Genomic DNA, 18,745 nt, shown 5'->3' on the forward strand with positions numbered 1-18,745 from the left:
TTCCAGGAAAAGAGTTAAGGGAGAACGTTTGTCTATGGAGTCCGGTACTCAGACTCTAATGGTCAATTTCAATCGACCCTACTCATTTTCTTTTCACTTAAAATTTCAAAGAAAAAACAATATAAAGTAATGGGCCAAAGGGAAGCTGGTCTTTGAGAATTTATCTTCCAGCTTTTACTGGTACAACAGTCCTTCAGCCTGGAGCTACTCAAGAAGCATGAAAAAGAAAGAAAAATTGTTTAGCTCAGACAAGTTCATTGGTATATGAGCTACAATGAAGGCTGGTGGCAAAATTTTTTTAAACCTGCATTGATCTAGATACTTGGGAATGTTCTGCTAAAATGTAGTTTCAATCCAGCAATAGGAGATTTTGACATTTGTTGTATACCCCATATTGTTAGTACTAGAGATTAAATTTTTGATGCCAAATGATGAGAAAAATCTTACAGTTACCTACAAAGGTAATGAGCTGTGAAATTAATTCCCTAGTATTGCTTTGAAAATATACCCTACATTGTTAAGACAAATTTCAACTCTGTTCAAATGACTTAGTTAGCTGGGATTCTTCAGTCATCATCCACAGTTGGCTTGATTGTCACTCCTCTTCTTATCTGACCCCAACCAATTAAACTGCAGAATGAAAATAAAAGACATCATGAGTTTCACATCTAGTTCATTCGTATCAACATATAATCACGTGATGTAATTGGTTTTTACCTGCCCATGTATTTGTTTTAGTTTTTGCCTGTACAATCTTGGGATTTGAACTAAGGGTCTAGAAACTGTCCCTGAGCATTTTTTTGGCTTAAGGCTAGTGCTCTATTACTTGAGCCACAGCTCCAATTCTGGCTTTTTGGTGGTTAATCAGAGGTAAGAGGTTCACAGACTTGTCTGTGAAGACAGTTTCAAATTGTGATCCTCAGATCTCAGCCTCCTAAAGAGCTAGGCCTTGCCCTTTTTCCCCCCATCTATCATGGGACTTGAACTCTGGGTCTGGGCACTGTCCCTCAGCTTTTCAGCTCAAGGCTAGTGCCTCTTGAGCCACAGTGCCACTTCCGGTTTTCTGATGGGTTTATTAGAGATAAGAGTCTCCAATAAACTTCCTGCCTCAGATTTCAGCCTCCTGAGTAGCTAGGATTACAGGTGTGAGCCACCAGCGCCTGGCTATTGCCCATCTTCTAAGTTCAAACGTTCCCTAAGTCTGCTCCTCCAGAGAGAAAGCTCACAGTAATTCTTACCACGAACATACGTGCCTTCATTCTAACAAAATATACCTACCCCTCAGATCCACTAAAGTCTTGCTAGTCAACCTAAGAACTATGCCCCAAACACAAACCACTTCAACTAAGTTTTGTTTAAAGCTCATTCTCTATCATTTCTTCCCTGAGAAATGCATTCCTCTTACTCACAACACCTCAACAGATTGCAATGCATTAGCATGACCTCAGCTGTTAAAGGAAAAAGAACTAGAGGAACACATCATGTATCAGCTGCACCTATCAGCTGATTACGGAAGAGCTCATTCAAAACATTCCTAAAACACTTTCATAGTGACTAAGTTCTTCTGTGACAAAGGATGAGGCAAACTAGAAGCCTTTTGCACCATATATTAAGTATGAAATGACAGTGGTATAGATACAATGTTACAAGGAATAGAAAGGAATGGGAAGACTCGTAACTAACAGGAAACATGAGTGAGGACCCAAATATATGTATTTCGTAGTTTTAGTCATTTATAGGGAACTAGAAGCAATATCACCCTACAGCAATGAGCATGAATGCTAATCATAGTTTGAACTCAGGGCCTTGTACTTGCTTGGCGTACATGCTCACAAACAGGTATACCACTGAAGCCACACCTGGCTCATTATTTTGACAAAATCTCACAAACTTTTCTGTCTGGGCTGGCTTCAAACTAAGATCCTTTGGCTCTTAGCCTTTTGAGTACCTAGGATTACAGGCATAAACCACTAAGACAATTAATGAGTTTTTTCATAGATTGTGAGAAGCCAACTGCAGTACTTGGGACTATAAATCAAGGCTGCTTAAATGTAGTTTTCAATAAGATCCAGATAGTAAAAACAATACAGACTCTTGTGTTCAAGCAAGAGTATGTACACCTGAATGTATACCAAGAACTTAAGGAAACTGACTTTACTAAACAGTGGCAAAGGCTAATCAACTTACCGCCAGTGTTTCTCAACTCTTCGACTAAGGGCAATTTTTTCTCCTACTTCTGTGCACACAGGATTAGTCAAAACGATTTTACCCAGATCAGCCTTGACAGCACTAACTCTCCCTCCTGTCGACAGGGATCCTATGTTGACCATAAGCACTTCATTCTTCGACAGCTTTTGTACCTAGGGAGAGAAATTGGGCAAAAACACCCCAAAATCAAGACCATTTACAGTTTAAAAGTAGCAAACAGAATTTTGATTTGGGGCCCAGTGACTTCATACAAAACCTGCCTTGAAGAAATAAATTAAGTAACCACTGCATGAAACCACTCTTAAAAAAAAATTTAAGTTAGCTGGGCGCCAGTGGCTCACACCTGTAATCCTAGCTACTCAAGAGGCTGAGATCTGAGGATCATGGTTCAAGCCAGCCCAGCCCAGGCAGGAAAGTCCATGAGACTCTTATCTCCAATAAACTACCAGAAAACTGGAAGTGGCGCTCAAGTGGTATAGCACTCGCCTTAAGCTGAAGAACTTAGGGTCAGCGCCCAGGCCCTGAGTTCAAGCCTCACAACCCACCAAAACAAAAAAAAAAGCTTCAAGTTAAACACTAGTTGAGTATTCTTTATTGGGAATGCTTAGAAATGTAAACATTCCAAGTATCTCAGGATTTTATAATACTTATGTATACGTATGTGGTGTCTTGGGAGATAAACACTGAAGTCACTTAAGTTTTGCTTTATGAATAGTCTTGCTATGCAGCATAGGTTGGCCTGGAACTGCTAAACCTCCTGCCTCTTGATATTACAATAGTGAGCAACTACGCCCAGACTCGTACAATGTGTGTGTGTGTGTGGCCTGAGTGCTGACCCCGAGCTTGTTTGCTCAAGGTTAGTATTCTACCACTGGAGTCACAGCTTCATTTACAGCTTTTTAAAGAAAATTAATGTAAAGATAATGTACACTTAGATAAGGTAATGAGTACATTTCCTTTTGAACAGTGTTACCCCCTTCCTTCATTTTCTCCTACTTCCTCCCTCCTTCCCAACTCTCCTTTCTGGCTTTTTTAAAGTAGCTTATTGAAGAGAAGTCTTACAACTTTCCTGTTCAGGCTGACTTCCAACCATAATCCTCAAATCTCAGCCTTCTGAGTAACTAGGATTATAAGCATGAGCGACCCGAGCCTGGTTGACTTATGTTTTATGTACACCTTATTGCAATAACCTGAAGCAATTTTACAATTTTCCACATTTAGTGCAGTTGCATTTGACTATGACTCATCATGAGGTCAAGTATAGAATTTTTCAGTGGTAGCATCATGTCAGTTAAAAAAAAAAACCTTTGGATTGTAAAGCATTTAGATTTTAGATTTTTAACATAGATCTTCAGCCTACAGTAGAAATAAGGTACAAAATTTCCTTTGTGTATGTATGGGTAGGAAAATAGGAAAATGGCTTTATGAGGGTCAGTAAGGTGATTCTGGAGGTCCAATTCTATTCTTGTACCTAAACCAGTTACTAGAACTCTCTGAGCCTCTATTTAATTGGCTGGTCCCATCTGTACAAGGAACAGTAAGTAAATTATTAGCCAAATGCCTCAAATCAGGTCACTGTTTTAATGGTTTCATTATTTGGTAAGTCAGATGAGACAAAAACAGTCAAGTTGGTATAAAAAGAATTCTAGGGGTTGGGAAGGTGGCTCAGTGGTAGAGTGTCTGCCTCACATGTACGAGGCTCTAGGTTCTATTCCTCAGTACCACAAAAGCAGAAAAAGCCAGAAATAGCACTGTGGCTCAAATGGTAGTGTTAGCCTTGAGCTGAAGAGCTGAGGGACAGCGCTCAGGCCCAGAGTTCAAACCCCATGATCAAAGGAAAAAATAAAGAATTCTAAAACACATGACAAGCCAGTTGCCAGTAGCTCATGCTAGCTACTATGGAGGCTAAGATCCTAGGATTGCAGTTCAGAGCCAGTTCTGGCAGCAAAGTAAGTGAGACTCTTATTTCCAATTAGCACCCAGAAAATCACAAGTAAAGCAGTGGTTCAAAGTGGTAAAGCACTAGCTTTGAGCAAAAGAGCTCAGGGACAGTGCCCAGGCCCCAAGTTCAAGCCCCATGACCAACAAAAGAAAAAAAAAAAAGCACGACAAATTGTTTGATATGTGTGTGGAAAAGAGTCAACATTATTTCTTTGGTTATTTCTCATGAAAACTACTTTTTCATGTTATTTCACTTATACTACATGAGTTTTTAACCAAGAGACTCAAAAGGTTCAATGTTTTAACAAAGAGATAATTCTATAATTCTTTTATAACTTGTGTCTCCTAATTTATTTTTGAACTCTATCTAGTATATAGTATTGTGTGTGTGTGTGTGTGTGTGTGTGTGTGTTTGTATTCATCCTGGGCTTGAGCTCAGGGCCTGGTGCTGTCCCCCAAATTTTTTGCTCAAAGGAGCTACCATTTGAGCCACAGCTCCACTTCAGGCTTTTTGGTGGTTTGGAGATGAGAGTCTCATGGGTTTGCCTGCCAGAGTTGGCTTCAAACTGTGATCCTCAGATCTCAGCCTTCTGAGTAGGTAGTATTACAAGCATGAGCCACTGGCACCTGGCTATCTAAATGTATATAGTTTTCAAAGTAACACAATTTCACTCTGAACTGAATCTCATAATTATTATGCTATTCTTTTTAAATGCCCTAGAGAAAAGTACCAGGGCAGGGTTTAGGCACACCTAAAAAAATTTAAAATATCAACATTAAGTGTCAACTATTTCCCCATCTCTGCCAACATAGTATTAGTAAAAGATTAATTTTAAAAAAGGAGCTGGGAATGTAATTTACTGGTAGAGTGCTTGCCTAGCATGCATGAAGCCCTGGGTTCGATTCTTCAGTACAACATAAAATGAGAAATGCTGGAAGTGGCATTGTGGCTAAAGTTGTGGAGTGCTAGCCTTGAGCAAAAGAAGCTCAGAGACGGTGCCCAGGCCCTGAGTTTAAGCCCCAGGACTGGCAAAGAAAAAAATCAAACTGATTTATTTTAATTCCATGTTGGGCACAGAATAGAACTCAAAACTGGATTCACATAACTGTCTGTTACTTTTTCTGAAACAGGATTATAAAAAACACTTACTTTTGCTGCTTTCTTATCTCCTTCAGTACGGACACCTAGGAGCCGTCTAAGTAGGAAATAGGATATTTCCAATTCTGTGAATATCTCAGGTAAAGCCCCAACTGCACCAAGAACCTGCCCCACCATTCTGTCAGCTCGGCACAAAGTGGGATCGATCTTTGTTCCAACTCCTAATGAAAAAGAAAATGTACACAACCCAACTTTTATTTTCTAAAACACTTATAAAGATAATTATTTCTTCAAAAGTCTAGTCAAGTAAGCACAGTATGAATCTTCCTATACACTTTAATACCTACTTCTGTAGATATATAGACATAACTTGTTTAATCTGGAGAAACAAAATTGTAAATTCATAGGTTCCTAAGACAACTGAGAATATAAAGATTCTCTTGATTTATATTCTAAACAAAAGCAAATATCAGTAATAATAATTCAAAATGAGTCTAAATATCTCTAATGAAGGGCGAAAAGATATAAAATTCACTGTGTGTAGCATGTACAATATTTGCATGCTATTTACTTTTAGATTAGCTCAATGTGGATGTGCCTATAATCCTAGACCTCTGGTGGGAAGGATCTAATACTTAAGGCTGCTCAAGGGTGCTACCTGTATCCCGTGGTACACGTCAAGGGCCTCTCTAAAGAAAGAGAAGGGAGAGGAAGGATGGAGGGAGGATAGGTAGGCAGGCAACCAAGCTTAAAGTCTGGATCTACTTTTAAAATATATTAGCTGTGCCTTGAGTGGTTGGGAAAGAAAACATACAGATGGAACAAGATTAAGGGCTCAGTAAGGATTATAGGGAGGTTTTTAACGGAAGTCTATTTTCTGATGTTGGAAGTCTATTTTCTGATGTTAAGTCTGAAGTTAAACTCTAAGTATTTCCAGAATTTCCTTTCAAATAAAAAGATAAATTGGGTGCCAGTGGCCCATGCCTATAATTTCAGGAGACTGAGTTCTGAGCAAAAATGCTTTGAGCAAGAAATCTGAGTAAGAGTATAAGGTCCTAAGTTCAAGCCCTAGTATTAGCCTCCCTCCCACTGTATATATGACGATAAATTTGTTTATAACAAATCTTTCTTATAGCACAGAAAGGAAAAATTAAATATCTAGCCAAAAGCCTATAATGTTAGATCCCCCCATGTCAAAAAATAAAAAAACCAAAAAAGGAAGGAAGGGAGGGAGTAAAAGGGGAAAGGAAGAGAGTTGAGGCGAAGGAAGAAAGAGAAAGTTCCTATTCTCTAGCCTAAAACCTATAGACTTAAAAAGAAAAAACGTTAAAATGATGATAATCATCATGGGATATGAATGAAAAAGATAAACTATCTGGGGGAAATCAGCAGGAGGGGGAAAGGAAAGGATACTGAAAGTCAAAGAGGACCAAAGTACATTTTACTTACTTACACACACACATAATGAAACCCATCAAAAGTGGGGAAAAGACACTATGAGTATATAAAGGAGAAGTCAACTTGTTCCAAGTACAAATTTATGGAATTATCAAAACAAAACTTCCTCATTTAACTCATATGCACTAATTCAAAAATAAAATTAGAATAATTCAATGGATTGGAGGCATGGCTCATTTGGTAGGGTGCTAGCCAATTAGCTAATAATGAGATAAAGTATCAGATACCAAGTTGACTACCAGTCTCAGACCAAAAAAAAAAAACAAACTACTTGGGTAACTGATGTGGGAAGACAGCTTGAGCTGTGTAGTTGAAGGCTAGTCTAAGCATTAGCGAGACTCTGTCTCAAAACAAGAAAACTAGTATGTATGTGTATGTGTATATGTGTGTGTTATATTTTAAATTTTAGGCCATAAAACTTATTTTGTTATTACTAAAAAGGAGGTTCTAGCTGCACCCAGGCGGCTCATGCCTATAATCATAGCTACTCAGGAGACTGAGATCTGTGGATCACAGATCGAAGACAGCCACGACAGGAAAGTCCATGAGACTCATCTCCAATAAACTACTCAGAAAAAGCTGGAAGTAGCACTGGGGCTAGCCTTGAGCACAAAGAGGCCCACGATGGGGCTGGGAAGGTGGCTCAGTGGTAGAGCGCTTGCCTTGCATGCATGAGGCCCTGGGTTCAATTCCTCAGCACCACATAAGCAAAAAGAAAAAAAGAAAGCTGGAAGTGGCACTGTGGCAAGTGGTAGAGCGCTAGCCTTGAGCTGAAGAGCTGAGGGGCAGTGCCCGGGCCCAGAGTTCAGGCCCCACGACCCGGACCCAAAAAAAGAGGCTCAGGAACAGCACCCAGACCTGAGGTCAAGCCTCAGGACCAGGGAAAAAACAGGAATTCTTAACCAAAATCTATTCTTTATGTTTATAAATGATTTTTCAGCTGGTGGCTCACGCCTATAATCCTAGCTACTCAAGAGGCTGAGATCTGAGGTTCAAGGTTCAAAGCCAGCCCAGGCAGCAAAGTCCTGAAGTCCATAAGACTCTTATCTCTTATTAGCCACCAGAAAACGGGAAGTGGTGCTGTGGCTCAAATGTTAGAGCCTGACCTTGAGCTGAAGAGCTCAGGGACAGTGCCCGGCCCAGAATTCAAGCCCCACAACCGACCAAAAAAAAAAAAATGTTTTCCCAAACACATGAAACTAACTTAGAAATTACAATCAACAGCTTAAAATCCAAATGTCCTCCTATTCCATTTAATCAATAAATATGAATTCAAAATCTGAAAAAAGCCTTGGATGTGGGCTGGAAAGGTGGCTCAGTGGTAGAGGCTTGCCTTGCATGCATGAGGCCCTGGGTTCGATTCCCCAGCACCACATAAGCAAAAAGAAAAAAGCCGGAAGTGGCGCTGTGGCTCAAGTGGTAGAGTGCTAGCCTTGAGCTGAAGAGCTGAGGGACAGCACCCAGGCCCAGAGTTCAGGCCCCACGACCGGACCCAAAAAAAAAAAAAAAAAAAAAAAGAAAGTACCACAAATATCTTTAAACTAAAATCGTTAAGAAGGAAATCCTTACCTATAAGACCCCCTGGGGCGGCATACTGAAGATCATTATGTTCTGCAAAAAGTGATACAATTTTGGAAAAGATGGGTTTACACATGAGTTTTCCTTCACTATCTTTGGAAACAATACCAGGTCTCACTTCTATCTCCTGGCCCACCTGTAAACAAATAATTGGTAATGAGAATTACTATAAAACAACCCAATTATCTTTTACCTATGAAGAATTCCACCAGGAGGACCACAAAACTGAAAAAGTACTCCTTCCTCTATTAAAAAAAAGATAGCTGGGAATCTATCTTAGTGGTAAGTGGCAGAGTGCTTGCCTAGCGTGCATGAAGCCCTGGGTTCGATTCCTCAGTACCATATAAACAGAAAAAGTCCGAAGTGGTGCTTGGCTCAAGTGGTAGAGTGTTAGTTAGCCTTGAGCAAAAGAAGCTCAGGGACAGTACCCAGGCCTTGAGCTCAAGCCCCAGGACTGATTTAAAAAAAAGTCTCATGTAATTGTAACCCCTCTGTACGGTATTTTCACAATAAAAAAACTTATTAACAATTTAAAAAAAAAGTAAAAAGATCACTATATTAAATAATAAGAAATCAATTGTTTAAAAAACAAACCTTGAAATGAGAGTCACTCAATATTTGCTAACTACCTTACCAGGTAGACAAGCCTACATATTCTATGAGATTTAAAGGGTAGACATTCCAAAGGCATAAAAGCAAATAAATCTATATTGAATACCAGACAGTGAAAAAATCCTTATTAGACTATCCATAGTGCTCCAACCCAACTCCCAATCAAAACAAGAACAAAACTAAAACCAAAATCCTGACAGAAACTCAACTTACCTTTAATACTCCTTTTAGAATACTACCACCAGCAACACCTCCCTTAAGATCATCAACTTCACAGCCAGGCTTGTTGACATCAAATGATCTAATAACTAAAAGAAAATAAAACAAAACCACTTCTGTTAATTTTAACTTAAGAAATATTCTTTTCTGAGTTGACTTTTTAAAATAATCGAGTATTACTGTAATATTCATTATAGTCTTACATAAATATAACGGGGAAAAATGGAAACAACTTATAAGTAAGTTCATTAACAGATGGCATATTATGGCATTGCTACACTGTGGATTATCCACACTGTCATGTAGGTGTTAAAAAATAGAATCACCTGGAAGAATGACCTTAGTATATAATATACTGTTAAGGGGAAAAAAATGCAGTTATAAAAATAAAAATAATTCATGGGGACGGGAATGTGGCTTAGTGGTAGATTGCTTGCCTAGCATGGATTAAGTCCTGGGTTCGATTCCTCAGTACCACATACACAGAAAAAGCCTTAAGAGGCACCGTGGCTCAAGTGGTAGAGTGCAAAAGCAGCTCAGGACAATGTACAGGCCTTGAGTCAAGCCTTAGGACTGGCATAATAATAATTATATTGTTATTATTATTCATGGCAAGTGCTGGTGGCTCACACTTATAATCCTAGCTACTCAGGAGGCTGAGATCTGAAGATAATGGCTCAAAGCCAGCCCAGGCAGGAAAATCCATGATAGTCTTCCTTCTAATTAAACACCCCTACAAAGCCAGAAGTGAGCTGTGGTTCAAATGGTAGAGTGCTAGCCTTGAGCACAAAAGTTCAAGGAAAGCATCCAGGCCCTGAGTTCAAGACGAGCACAAAACAACAACAACAAATAAATATAGGAGGGTAGGAGTGTACCAGTGGCCCACTGGCGAAGGTACTGTTCTAAAATAAAAACATAAACACAAGGACTGTATGGTTCAAGTGACAAAAAGTAGGGGGCCCAGGATTCAATTTCCAAGACTCAAAAGAAAAACAAAAATGCAGTGCTGAGCCTTCCTAGACAGTACAGTGACATCATTTACATGGAAATCTTTCAACATCCTAAAATGTTATAATTCCATACAGAACACTATTATAACATATTGCTCACACAGGTGTAAAGTAAATGAGCACACAATGATTAGGTTTCCACTTCATTCAAGACTTGTCTCTCGTCTAGCAATACAATCTCAGAGTGAATCAAGTCTGAAAAACTTATCCATTTATCACTTCTACAGAAAAAGATACTAATAAATACCCTTAAAGGAGAATCACCAATGTAGAAAAGACTAGCAAAACATCAACTTCAATCACTTACCAATAAGTCGGGGTTCTGAAGTAAAGTCTCTTGGGGGTACTGGTATTTTCTTTACTATGTACTCACAGACAACTTCAATATTGTATTTCAGCTGAGCAGAAATGGGAATAATAGGAGCGCCTTCTGCCACAGTGCCTACATGACAAAATTCAGAGACATCAGAATTCAGATTTGTACAACTTGTTCTACATTACATAAAATTAAAATTACAAAAAAAAGAGGAGGCCTAACATCCCACACAAATGCCAGCAAAAAGTACAAAGTGATTTTTCTATTTAGAATGAAGACAACTCTCCACCTCTGTTTTAACTCCAGAAAATGAATTTTATTCCTTTTAAGGGGAAAAAACGTTCAAATTATATTGGCATACTTAATGTAGCAAAAACAATAAACTTGATTAAAGATATAAAACACTAACATTCTTGGGAACAAGCGCTTTACTAGTTAAAAAGATTTCTAACATGTAATTAAGCTCCTAATAAATGTCCAAGATAAAATTATAGACTCTTTGCTCATCAAAGACTGCTAGCACACATAATATTTGTTCCTTATTAATTACATGTCACACAGGATAGTCAAAGAAATAGACCAAACATAATTAGATTTTAATCAAAATGACTTATTCTCTACCACATGAGAGAACTGGGTTCAGAGGAACTTAACCTTTCTAAGAAGCAAAACAAAGCGAAGAGAATCATAAGTCAACAATATGATCTTGTCTTTCTAAAATGAAAAATAATAGAAGTGACATTATCAAGATTAAAAAAATTTTTTTCAGCTCATTTTACTATCACTGAGGTTTTTTGCTTTTCCTTTCCAAGGTAGGTGGTTTGTGCTGAGGATTGAACTCAGGACTCCATACGTGCTAGGCAAGCACTGTACAACTGAGCTATGCTCCACCCTGAGGATTTTTAATCTTATTGGTAAGTTGAACTGAAGCGCTTGCCTGACAAGTACAAAGTCAAGTTCATTCCTTAGTACTACAAAAGGAGGAAAATATGTTTCAATGTATAAAATCCAGAAACACATCTCACTAGTTGTAGCAGGCTGCTTACAAGTAGTTGGTAGAGAAGTAAGGCTTCAGACATCCCAGTTTACTTTGCTTTGGATAGAATACTATATATCTGGAACAAATACCTCTTGAAGTGTTTCAGGGTAGATATTAGTGATTGGTTATTATGGCGTTTTACCTTGTACAAATGCAAGAATCTGTTCATACTGTTCTTTAGCCTGACTTTCTTTCACCAAATCAATTTTATTCTGTAAGATCAAAATATGCTTCAGCTTCATGATTTCTATGGCTGCCAGATGTTCCGAAGTCTGTGGCTGAGGGCAAGATTCATTACCAGCTAGTTGACAAAAAAATTTAAAAGATGTGTAAGAACAGTTAGAAATATCCAGGCCATGCAAATTCACAAAGACAAAAAGCAGATTATTGATTGCTAGGAACTAGAACTTATTAGTGGTGATGCTTACACTGCACAAAACTACAAACACACTTAATGCCACTGAATCCAATATTGTAAATAGCTTAAATGTAGGTTTTATGGTATCTATATATCTTAATTTTCACCATCACCAAAAAAAGGTACTACCTTTTTCCTTTACCATCTGGTAAAGGAAACTTCAGTAGCCCTACTAAGGCAAAAGTCCTGCATATCATTGCCAAATTTCTATCTTTTAGCCCTGTTCCATTCTGTTCCTCCAACCACTACCACCTCCCACTCCACGTCCTAAGCAAGAAAATTGCAGCCAAGGAAGGAATTTTGGCTTTGTCTGCCTTGAGCTTTTCTTCAGGCATAAGGGATAGCCCCTTGGTTCTGTCTAGTCTTAGAGATATTCTGGCCCAGTCAAGCTCCTGAGGGGCAGAGGATACCCCTTTTGAATGGAAGAACCCAAACTGAGAAGCTAACAATGTGTTACAAAGAAACAAGTAGCACATTAACAATCATCCCTTCTCCAGGTGTGATGCTGATATATCCTACATCTCCTTGAATTCTTGTCTGTGTGCGCGCGCACACGCGCACACACACATTGGCGCCAGTTTGAACTCAGGGGCCTCCAGCTGGCATGGCTGCTGCTCTACCACTTAAATCATGCTTCCACTCTGGCCTTTTTTTTTTGGTCATCGATTCTCCAACTTGAACTCTGGGCCTGAGCCCTGTCCCTGAGCTTCTTTTGCTCAAGGTGGGCACTCTACCACTTGAACTACAGTGACACTTCCAGCTTTTTTGAGTAGTTTATTGGAGATAAAGAGTCTCACGGAGTCTGCCCTTGGCTGGCTTCAAACCACAATCCTCAGAACTCAGCCTCCTGAGTAGTTAGGATTACAGGCGTGAGGCTCACTCTGGCCATTTACTGCTAATTTTATCAATGGAGTCTCTGCCTTGGTTGGATTAGAACCTTGATCTTTAGATCTTAGCTTCCGGAGTAGCTAAGATTAAAGGTGTGAGCCACCAGTGCCCAGGCTTCTAGTAAGCTCAAAAGAATTATATCTTCAGCCATTATTAAGAATGAGATTTGCATCTAAATCAAACAATTGTACAACTATAAGCAGACCGCAGAGGGGAAAAACCCTGACAACACATATGCATTTATTTTCACACAAAAGTAAACACCTCATGTGCCTTAGATGAAGAAAATGTAGTACTAACTTTGTTCTTTGGATACTGTCCTAGGAATTCTCGGAAACTATCAGCTCCAGTGTTTTGTGTGTGGTAGCTTACAAGAAGAAATGTCATCCTAGATGGCAATTTAGTTCTTATTCCTGTACCCTAAGGTAATGGATAAAACCTCAAAAGGCTTTAGTTCCCCTTTATAAACTCCACTTGCACTTGTTCCACACTGATTTTTCAAAACCATTTTGATGCTTTTACCTATTAACAGAAGAGCTGCATCCATCACTGCTGCACCGTTCAGCATAGTGGCCATCAAAATATCATGGCCTGGACAGTCAACAAAGGAGACATGTCTAACAACGGAGAAATAACAATCAACTTTAATTTCTTAAATTAGATAGGAAATTACTTCTGAAAATGGTCATACAACTCAAGTGTTTATAGACTTTAAAAGGATGATTATTATTAGATAGTTGAAAATCAAATCACTACAGATTACAAAGCAAATGCAAGTAGCTATATATAAAAATCTGAAAAGAAAGCCCACAATCCAATCTATGAATACATATGGTACAGAATGGTAGAGTATATGCTCAGAATTTTTGAAAGCTACAATCTAATGATATATAAAGAAACTAAATTAACAGAATGAGAAGTCATTTGAGACAATTTATAGTAAATACCTCAACTACCTTGAAATGTACCTGGAATTGTATATTTGAAATGTGAGGACATTATTTTCATAAAGCTATGGTACTTAAGACTTTTTTTTTTTGTCAGTCATGGGGCTTGAACTCTGGGCCTGGGCGCTGTCCCTCAGCTCTTCAGTTCAAGGCTAGCACTCTACCACTTGAGCCACGGCTCTATTTCCAGTTCTCTGGTAGTTACTTGGAGGTAAGAGTCTCACAGACTTTCTGGGCCAGGCTGGCTTTGAATCTCAAGCCTCAGACCTCAACCTCCTGATTAGCTAGGATTACAGGCATGAGCCACCAGCTCCTGGCAGAATTACTTAGTAATTAGAGACAACAGTCTCTACTTTTCTGCCCAGGCTAGATTCAAACTGAACCTCAGATGTCAGCCGCCTGATTTTTTTTGTTGTTGTTGGTTGTGGGGCCTGAACTCTGGGCCTGGGCACTGTCCCTCAGCTCTTCAGCTCAACACTACTGTTCTACCATTTGAGCTACAGCACTACTTCCGTTTTTTTTCTGCTTATGTGGGGGCTGAGGAATCGAACCCATGACCTCATGCATGCAAGGCAAGCACTCTACCACTGAGCCACCTTCCCAGCCCTCTTATAAGTATTTTAATTTTAAAAGAAATGACTTCTTGATTATAATTTCAGGCAATAAAATCCAAACAGGAAAACTATTTTGCAATCAAGATTAATGCTCAATATCTTGAGTAGTACAAAGCCAGGACAATAAAGTATAAATTATTTTTAGCCCCCCCCCCCCAATCACCTGACTAATTTGAAGTTCCCTTTAGTCCCTGGAATGTCTGTAGGAAACTCATCAGGTGTACCACTTCCACATGACTTGTAACATTCTGGCCGAGGACAACTTGGGTCATCAAGTTTATAAATCTAAAAGTTTCAATAAGAAGAGAAAAAGAAGGCTTAGATTTGTTATCTGCACAACCTAAGTTACATAGCTACAAGTTGCACAGGAGACAGCTCACCTTAGCATTAGCATATCCAAGCTTGATTGTAATGTTTCTTTCTAGTTCATTTTTGAACCTGACTGTGTGAACACCAGAAATGGCTTTTACAACTGTGGACTTCCCATGAGCTACATGACCAATTGTACCTATAAAAAAAGTACCAAAAAATTAACTCATGTGTATTTAATTGCATCAAATAGTTTACAAATAGTGTAAAGAATAGAAAAAAACCGTATCTCACTTAAGTATCAATTTAAAACCAGCAAAGACTTCCACATTATTGCTTACTAAAAACTTGTTCTATTATAGGACTGGATTTTCCTTCCTTCTTTCATTTTTCCCTCAATTCCTTCCTTTGCGGCCAGTTTTGACCTTGAGATACTCCTGTCTCAGTCTCCAGAGTGCTAGGCTTTAGGCATGTTCCACAATGCCCTCTTGAAGCACTTACTATGTGATAATGTTATTTAAAAACCACATTCATCAAGTGTGATGGCACATGCCTCCAATACCAGCTATCTAGGAGACCAAAACAGAAGGATCACAATTTTGAGACAAGCCTGGACAACAGGAGACGCTACCTTAAAATAGAAGTTTATTTTAAAGGGCTGAGCATGAAGCTCAGTGATAGAGCACTCACCTAGCATGTATCATGCCCTGGTTTCAATCCCCAGTACTACTACTATCTGTTTCTATCAAAACAAAACAAAACACAGGGCTGGGAAGGTAGCTCAGTGGTAGAGCGTTTGCCTTGCATGCATGAGGCCCTGGGTTCGATTCCTCAGCACCACATAAGCAGAAAATAAAAAAGCCAGAAGTGGTGCTATGGCTCAAGTGGTAGAGCACTAGCCTTGAGCTGAAGAGCTGAGGGACAGCGCCCAGGCCCAGAGTTCAGGCCCCATGACTGGACCCAAAAACAAAACAAAACACACAAAAAACAACCATCTCAGCATATGAAAAGCTATTTTTCTTGGTACTTAGTGGTATTTTTTGCTTTTCGTGGTACTGGGGTTTGTACTCAGGGTCCTGGCTCACTCCACTTGCTTGCTTAGCTGATGTGCTACCACTTGAGCAATGCCTTCAGTACTACTTTTTGCTGGTTATTTTTGGAGGTGACACTCCATGAATTTTTCTGCCTGAGCTGACTTTGAACTGCAACTCTCAGCCTCCTGAGGAGATAGGATTAGGATTACTGGCATGAGTCACCTGTGACTGCTGACTTGTTTATTTTAATCACAAGATTGCCCCCATTTAACTTATTGGTAAAGTGCTGGTCCTGGGGCTTGAACTCAGGGTCTGGGTGCTATCTCTGAGCTTTCTTTGCTCAGGGCTAGCAACACTGCCAGTTGAGCCACAGCTCCATTTCTGACTTCCCACATTTAAATTGAATAAAAAATACTAACAATTGTACATGCTAAGAAACATTTTAGTATATCTAGAGTGAAATAAATAGGTAATAATCCCTGACAGACATAAAAAAAAAGACTTCATGGAAAGAAAACCTAAATTTGATTACAGTAATGCTGACTTTAAATGACACCACATGACTTATACGTTTCTCATATGCTTAGAGTCTTACTTTTAACTAGTTTGTTCTGTTTGTACAAACTCTCAAAATGTCCAAAATTTACCAACAGTTACTTTAACTTGACAAATCTAAAGTTCCCTTTGGTCTCTGGAATGTCTGTAGGAAACTCAGCAATTAACACAACTTGTCAAAAGTTCTGGTACCAATTAAGACAAAAACACACACCTCCTTAATCATAGGTTATATCTCAAATAAAACTTTCATAAACGCTGCCCTTGAAACCCAGTATAGCAAGAAGAGCTGCATTTTCACCTCTTCCTTAAACTTCTGCTACAGATTATTACACACTGCTGCATGCTATTAAACTTTACATATATATTTTTTTTCTCATGTAGTCTGTAAATTGGACATAGGTGATACTTGTCTTTCCACCCCAAATATAGCAGATAGTTTGCTCACAAGAGCTCACTAGCTATCTTTTTTTTGCTTTTGGAGACAAACTCACTAATGATTAGGCTGGTCTAGAACTTTAATCAAGCTTAATCCTCCTACCTCAGTCTCCCTAGCAGCTCAGACTACAGGCACACAGTATCACTGATAACCTTCAACACTTGCTCAGGCAGTTACATAAAAAGATAGATTGAAAATTACACGTAAGTCAGGTCTGTGGTACTCTTATCTTACCTATATTAATTGTGGCTTGTCTGCTGATAACTTCATGTGAAAGTGGTGTTAATTTTGTAACATCCTGCAATGAAAAAAAGGGCATTTAAAACATCTTGCAAGAGAAAAATTACAAGTTTTCCCGACTACCTTTGTTACGAACTGTTAAACTGCCATCTACTTCTCGGCGCTTTTCCTGTGTCAATAAAAATGGTTCTAATGGCTGGGAACCTCGATAAGCCCTTCTTCGTTACACAAGACACCTCTACTCACTAACGGGGTGTCTGGAGCCTTAGCAAGTCTATAAAGTATAGAGACTCCATCGTCACACCTTCGAAGGTTGGAACTTTTAATAACCAACCAGGACTGCGGCGAATCCCTCAGGAGCTTTAAGGTCCCACCATCGCACATGCTCACGCCCAGCTCGCGGACTGGACCAGGCGCAGCCGCTGTGTAAGCGCTGCTTCGGGCGCCTGGCTTTGGGGTGCCCCACGCTATTGCACGCTGCCGACGGCCCTGTTACTGCTTCGTCCCAAGGCCTTCCTGGGACGAGAGTCCATCCTCCCTCCCCAGCTCACTCAGCATCCCCTCAAAGCCAAACCTCACCAAGGTGGCGAGATCCTGGCGAGAAAGGTGCGGCTGCCCCAGAGTCACTCCGGCCTCGCCACCCGCCATCTTGCCCAGAGAGGAAGGAAGTTGCTGTGGGTGCCGCCTTGACAGTACGTAGGCCCCTTGGCCAGGGCGTGGAAGTGGAGGCGGGGAAAGTCGACTAGGCCATGGGTCGAGAAACAGGCATTCTAGGGACAGAAGCGCTTCATGGACCGGGTTTATTCCTGTTTGAATTTGCAGAGGGCCTACGATCGGGCTATTATTTTTTTTAAAGCAAGAGCGGATACACACTTTTGGGATTTATTCGCTGCAGACATGTTAGATATTTGTGCAGGCCATGCTGAGGGCAGCCCCAGAGAAGGACCCCCCCCCCCCAGCGAGGCGGGTAATACCGTGCGACTGGCGCGCTGGCAAGTGTTAAGTCATTTCCGTTTCCTGTATGGTTCATTGAAAGTGTCCCTGAGCCTGTGAGTCTTAACCAGGCTGGGAGATCAGAAGGACGAAATGTCCCTTGTTAAAATAGATTTTACACATTCCTATTATTTAATAAGTCAGGATCGTCTCGGCGTCGTCTCCCGTCGGGGATGGGGCTGCAGGTCGAGAGGAGTCCGCATACCGAGCTGGCCCGGCTCTTGTAGCCGCGCGGTGTCCGGCGGGCGTTAGGGAGAGCGCCCTCTGGTGTGGATTTGGTAAAAAAGCGTAGCGGCGCAGGCCTTGGGAAAAGCAAAATCCCTCCCTTGTTCCCAGGGAGTGGTTTCTAGTGCCAAAGAGTAAGTCCGTGATGACGCTAGAGACTGCGTGCCGAGCGACGTGCGACGTTAGCGTAGGTTGGAAGGTAGGTGTCGTGAGAGCGGCTAAAGTTAGCTTGCTTTTTAAAGTGGCAAGGACTACTTTTTTAATTTTTTTTTAAATTAAGAGACTAGTACTAATCTGCATTTTAATGGTTTGGGAGTGTATTTTTTAAGGTTTTTTGTGAAGCTGTTTTGCAAGTCGTGTTTTAAAAAAGAGGATTTTTAAAAAAAAAATTGTAAATGTGGAATGGTAACAATAAAATGGTGCTCTGTATGACGAATGTAAGCTAATTAAAAATATCCTCAAAAAGTGATTTTCGCCGGATGCAATGGAAAGAGGTGGGTTACCTACTGAGACCTGGGCTCCAAAGACAAAACAAAAAATTTTTTTTAAAAAAGGATTTTGAAGCCAGCCTGGCAGCCCTTAACATTCTTATCTCCAATTAAC

The 18,745-nt window shown here is 40.0% G+C and overlaps 1 protein-coding gene across 1 annotated transcript; it reads right to left on the reverse strand.

Moving 5' to 3' along the window:
• Positions 1–368: 368 nt before the first annotated feature.
• Eif2s3 (eukaryotic translation initiation factor 2 subunit gamma) lies at positions 369–17,626 on the reverse strand. Its single transcript, XM_042670164.1, has 12 exons — positions 17,504–17,626; positions 16,919–16,982; positions 14,728–14,855; positions 14,511–14,632; positions 13,309–13,403; positions 11,623–11,781; positions 10,433–10,567; positions 9,110–9,204; positions 8,276–8,420; positions 5,300–5,469; positions 2,188–2,360; positions 369–630 (listed from the first exon to the last, which is right to left on the reverse strand). The coding sequence occupies exons 1-12, from the start codon at positions 17,570–17,572 to the stop codon at positions 567–569; spliced, it is 1,419 nt and encodes a 472-aa protein (XP_042526098.1). The 5' UTR covers positions 17,573–17,626; the 3' UTR covers positions 369–566.
• Positions 17,627–18,745: the final 1,119 nt, after the last annotated feature.

This window comes from Dipodomys spectabilis, unplaced genomic scaffold (assembly GCF_019054845.1).
Source record: "Dipodomys spectabilis isolate Male_0828 unplaced genomic scaffold, ASM1905484v1 ptg000526l, whole genome shotgun sequence".
Taxonomy (NCBI): Eukaryota; Metazoa; Chordata; class Mammalia; order Rodentia; family Heteromyidae; genus Dipodomys; species Dipodomys spectabilis.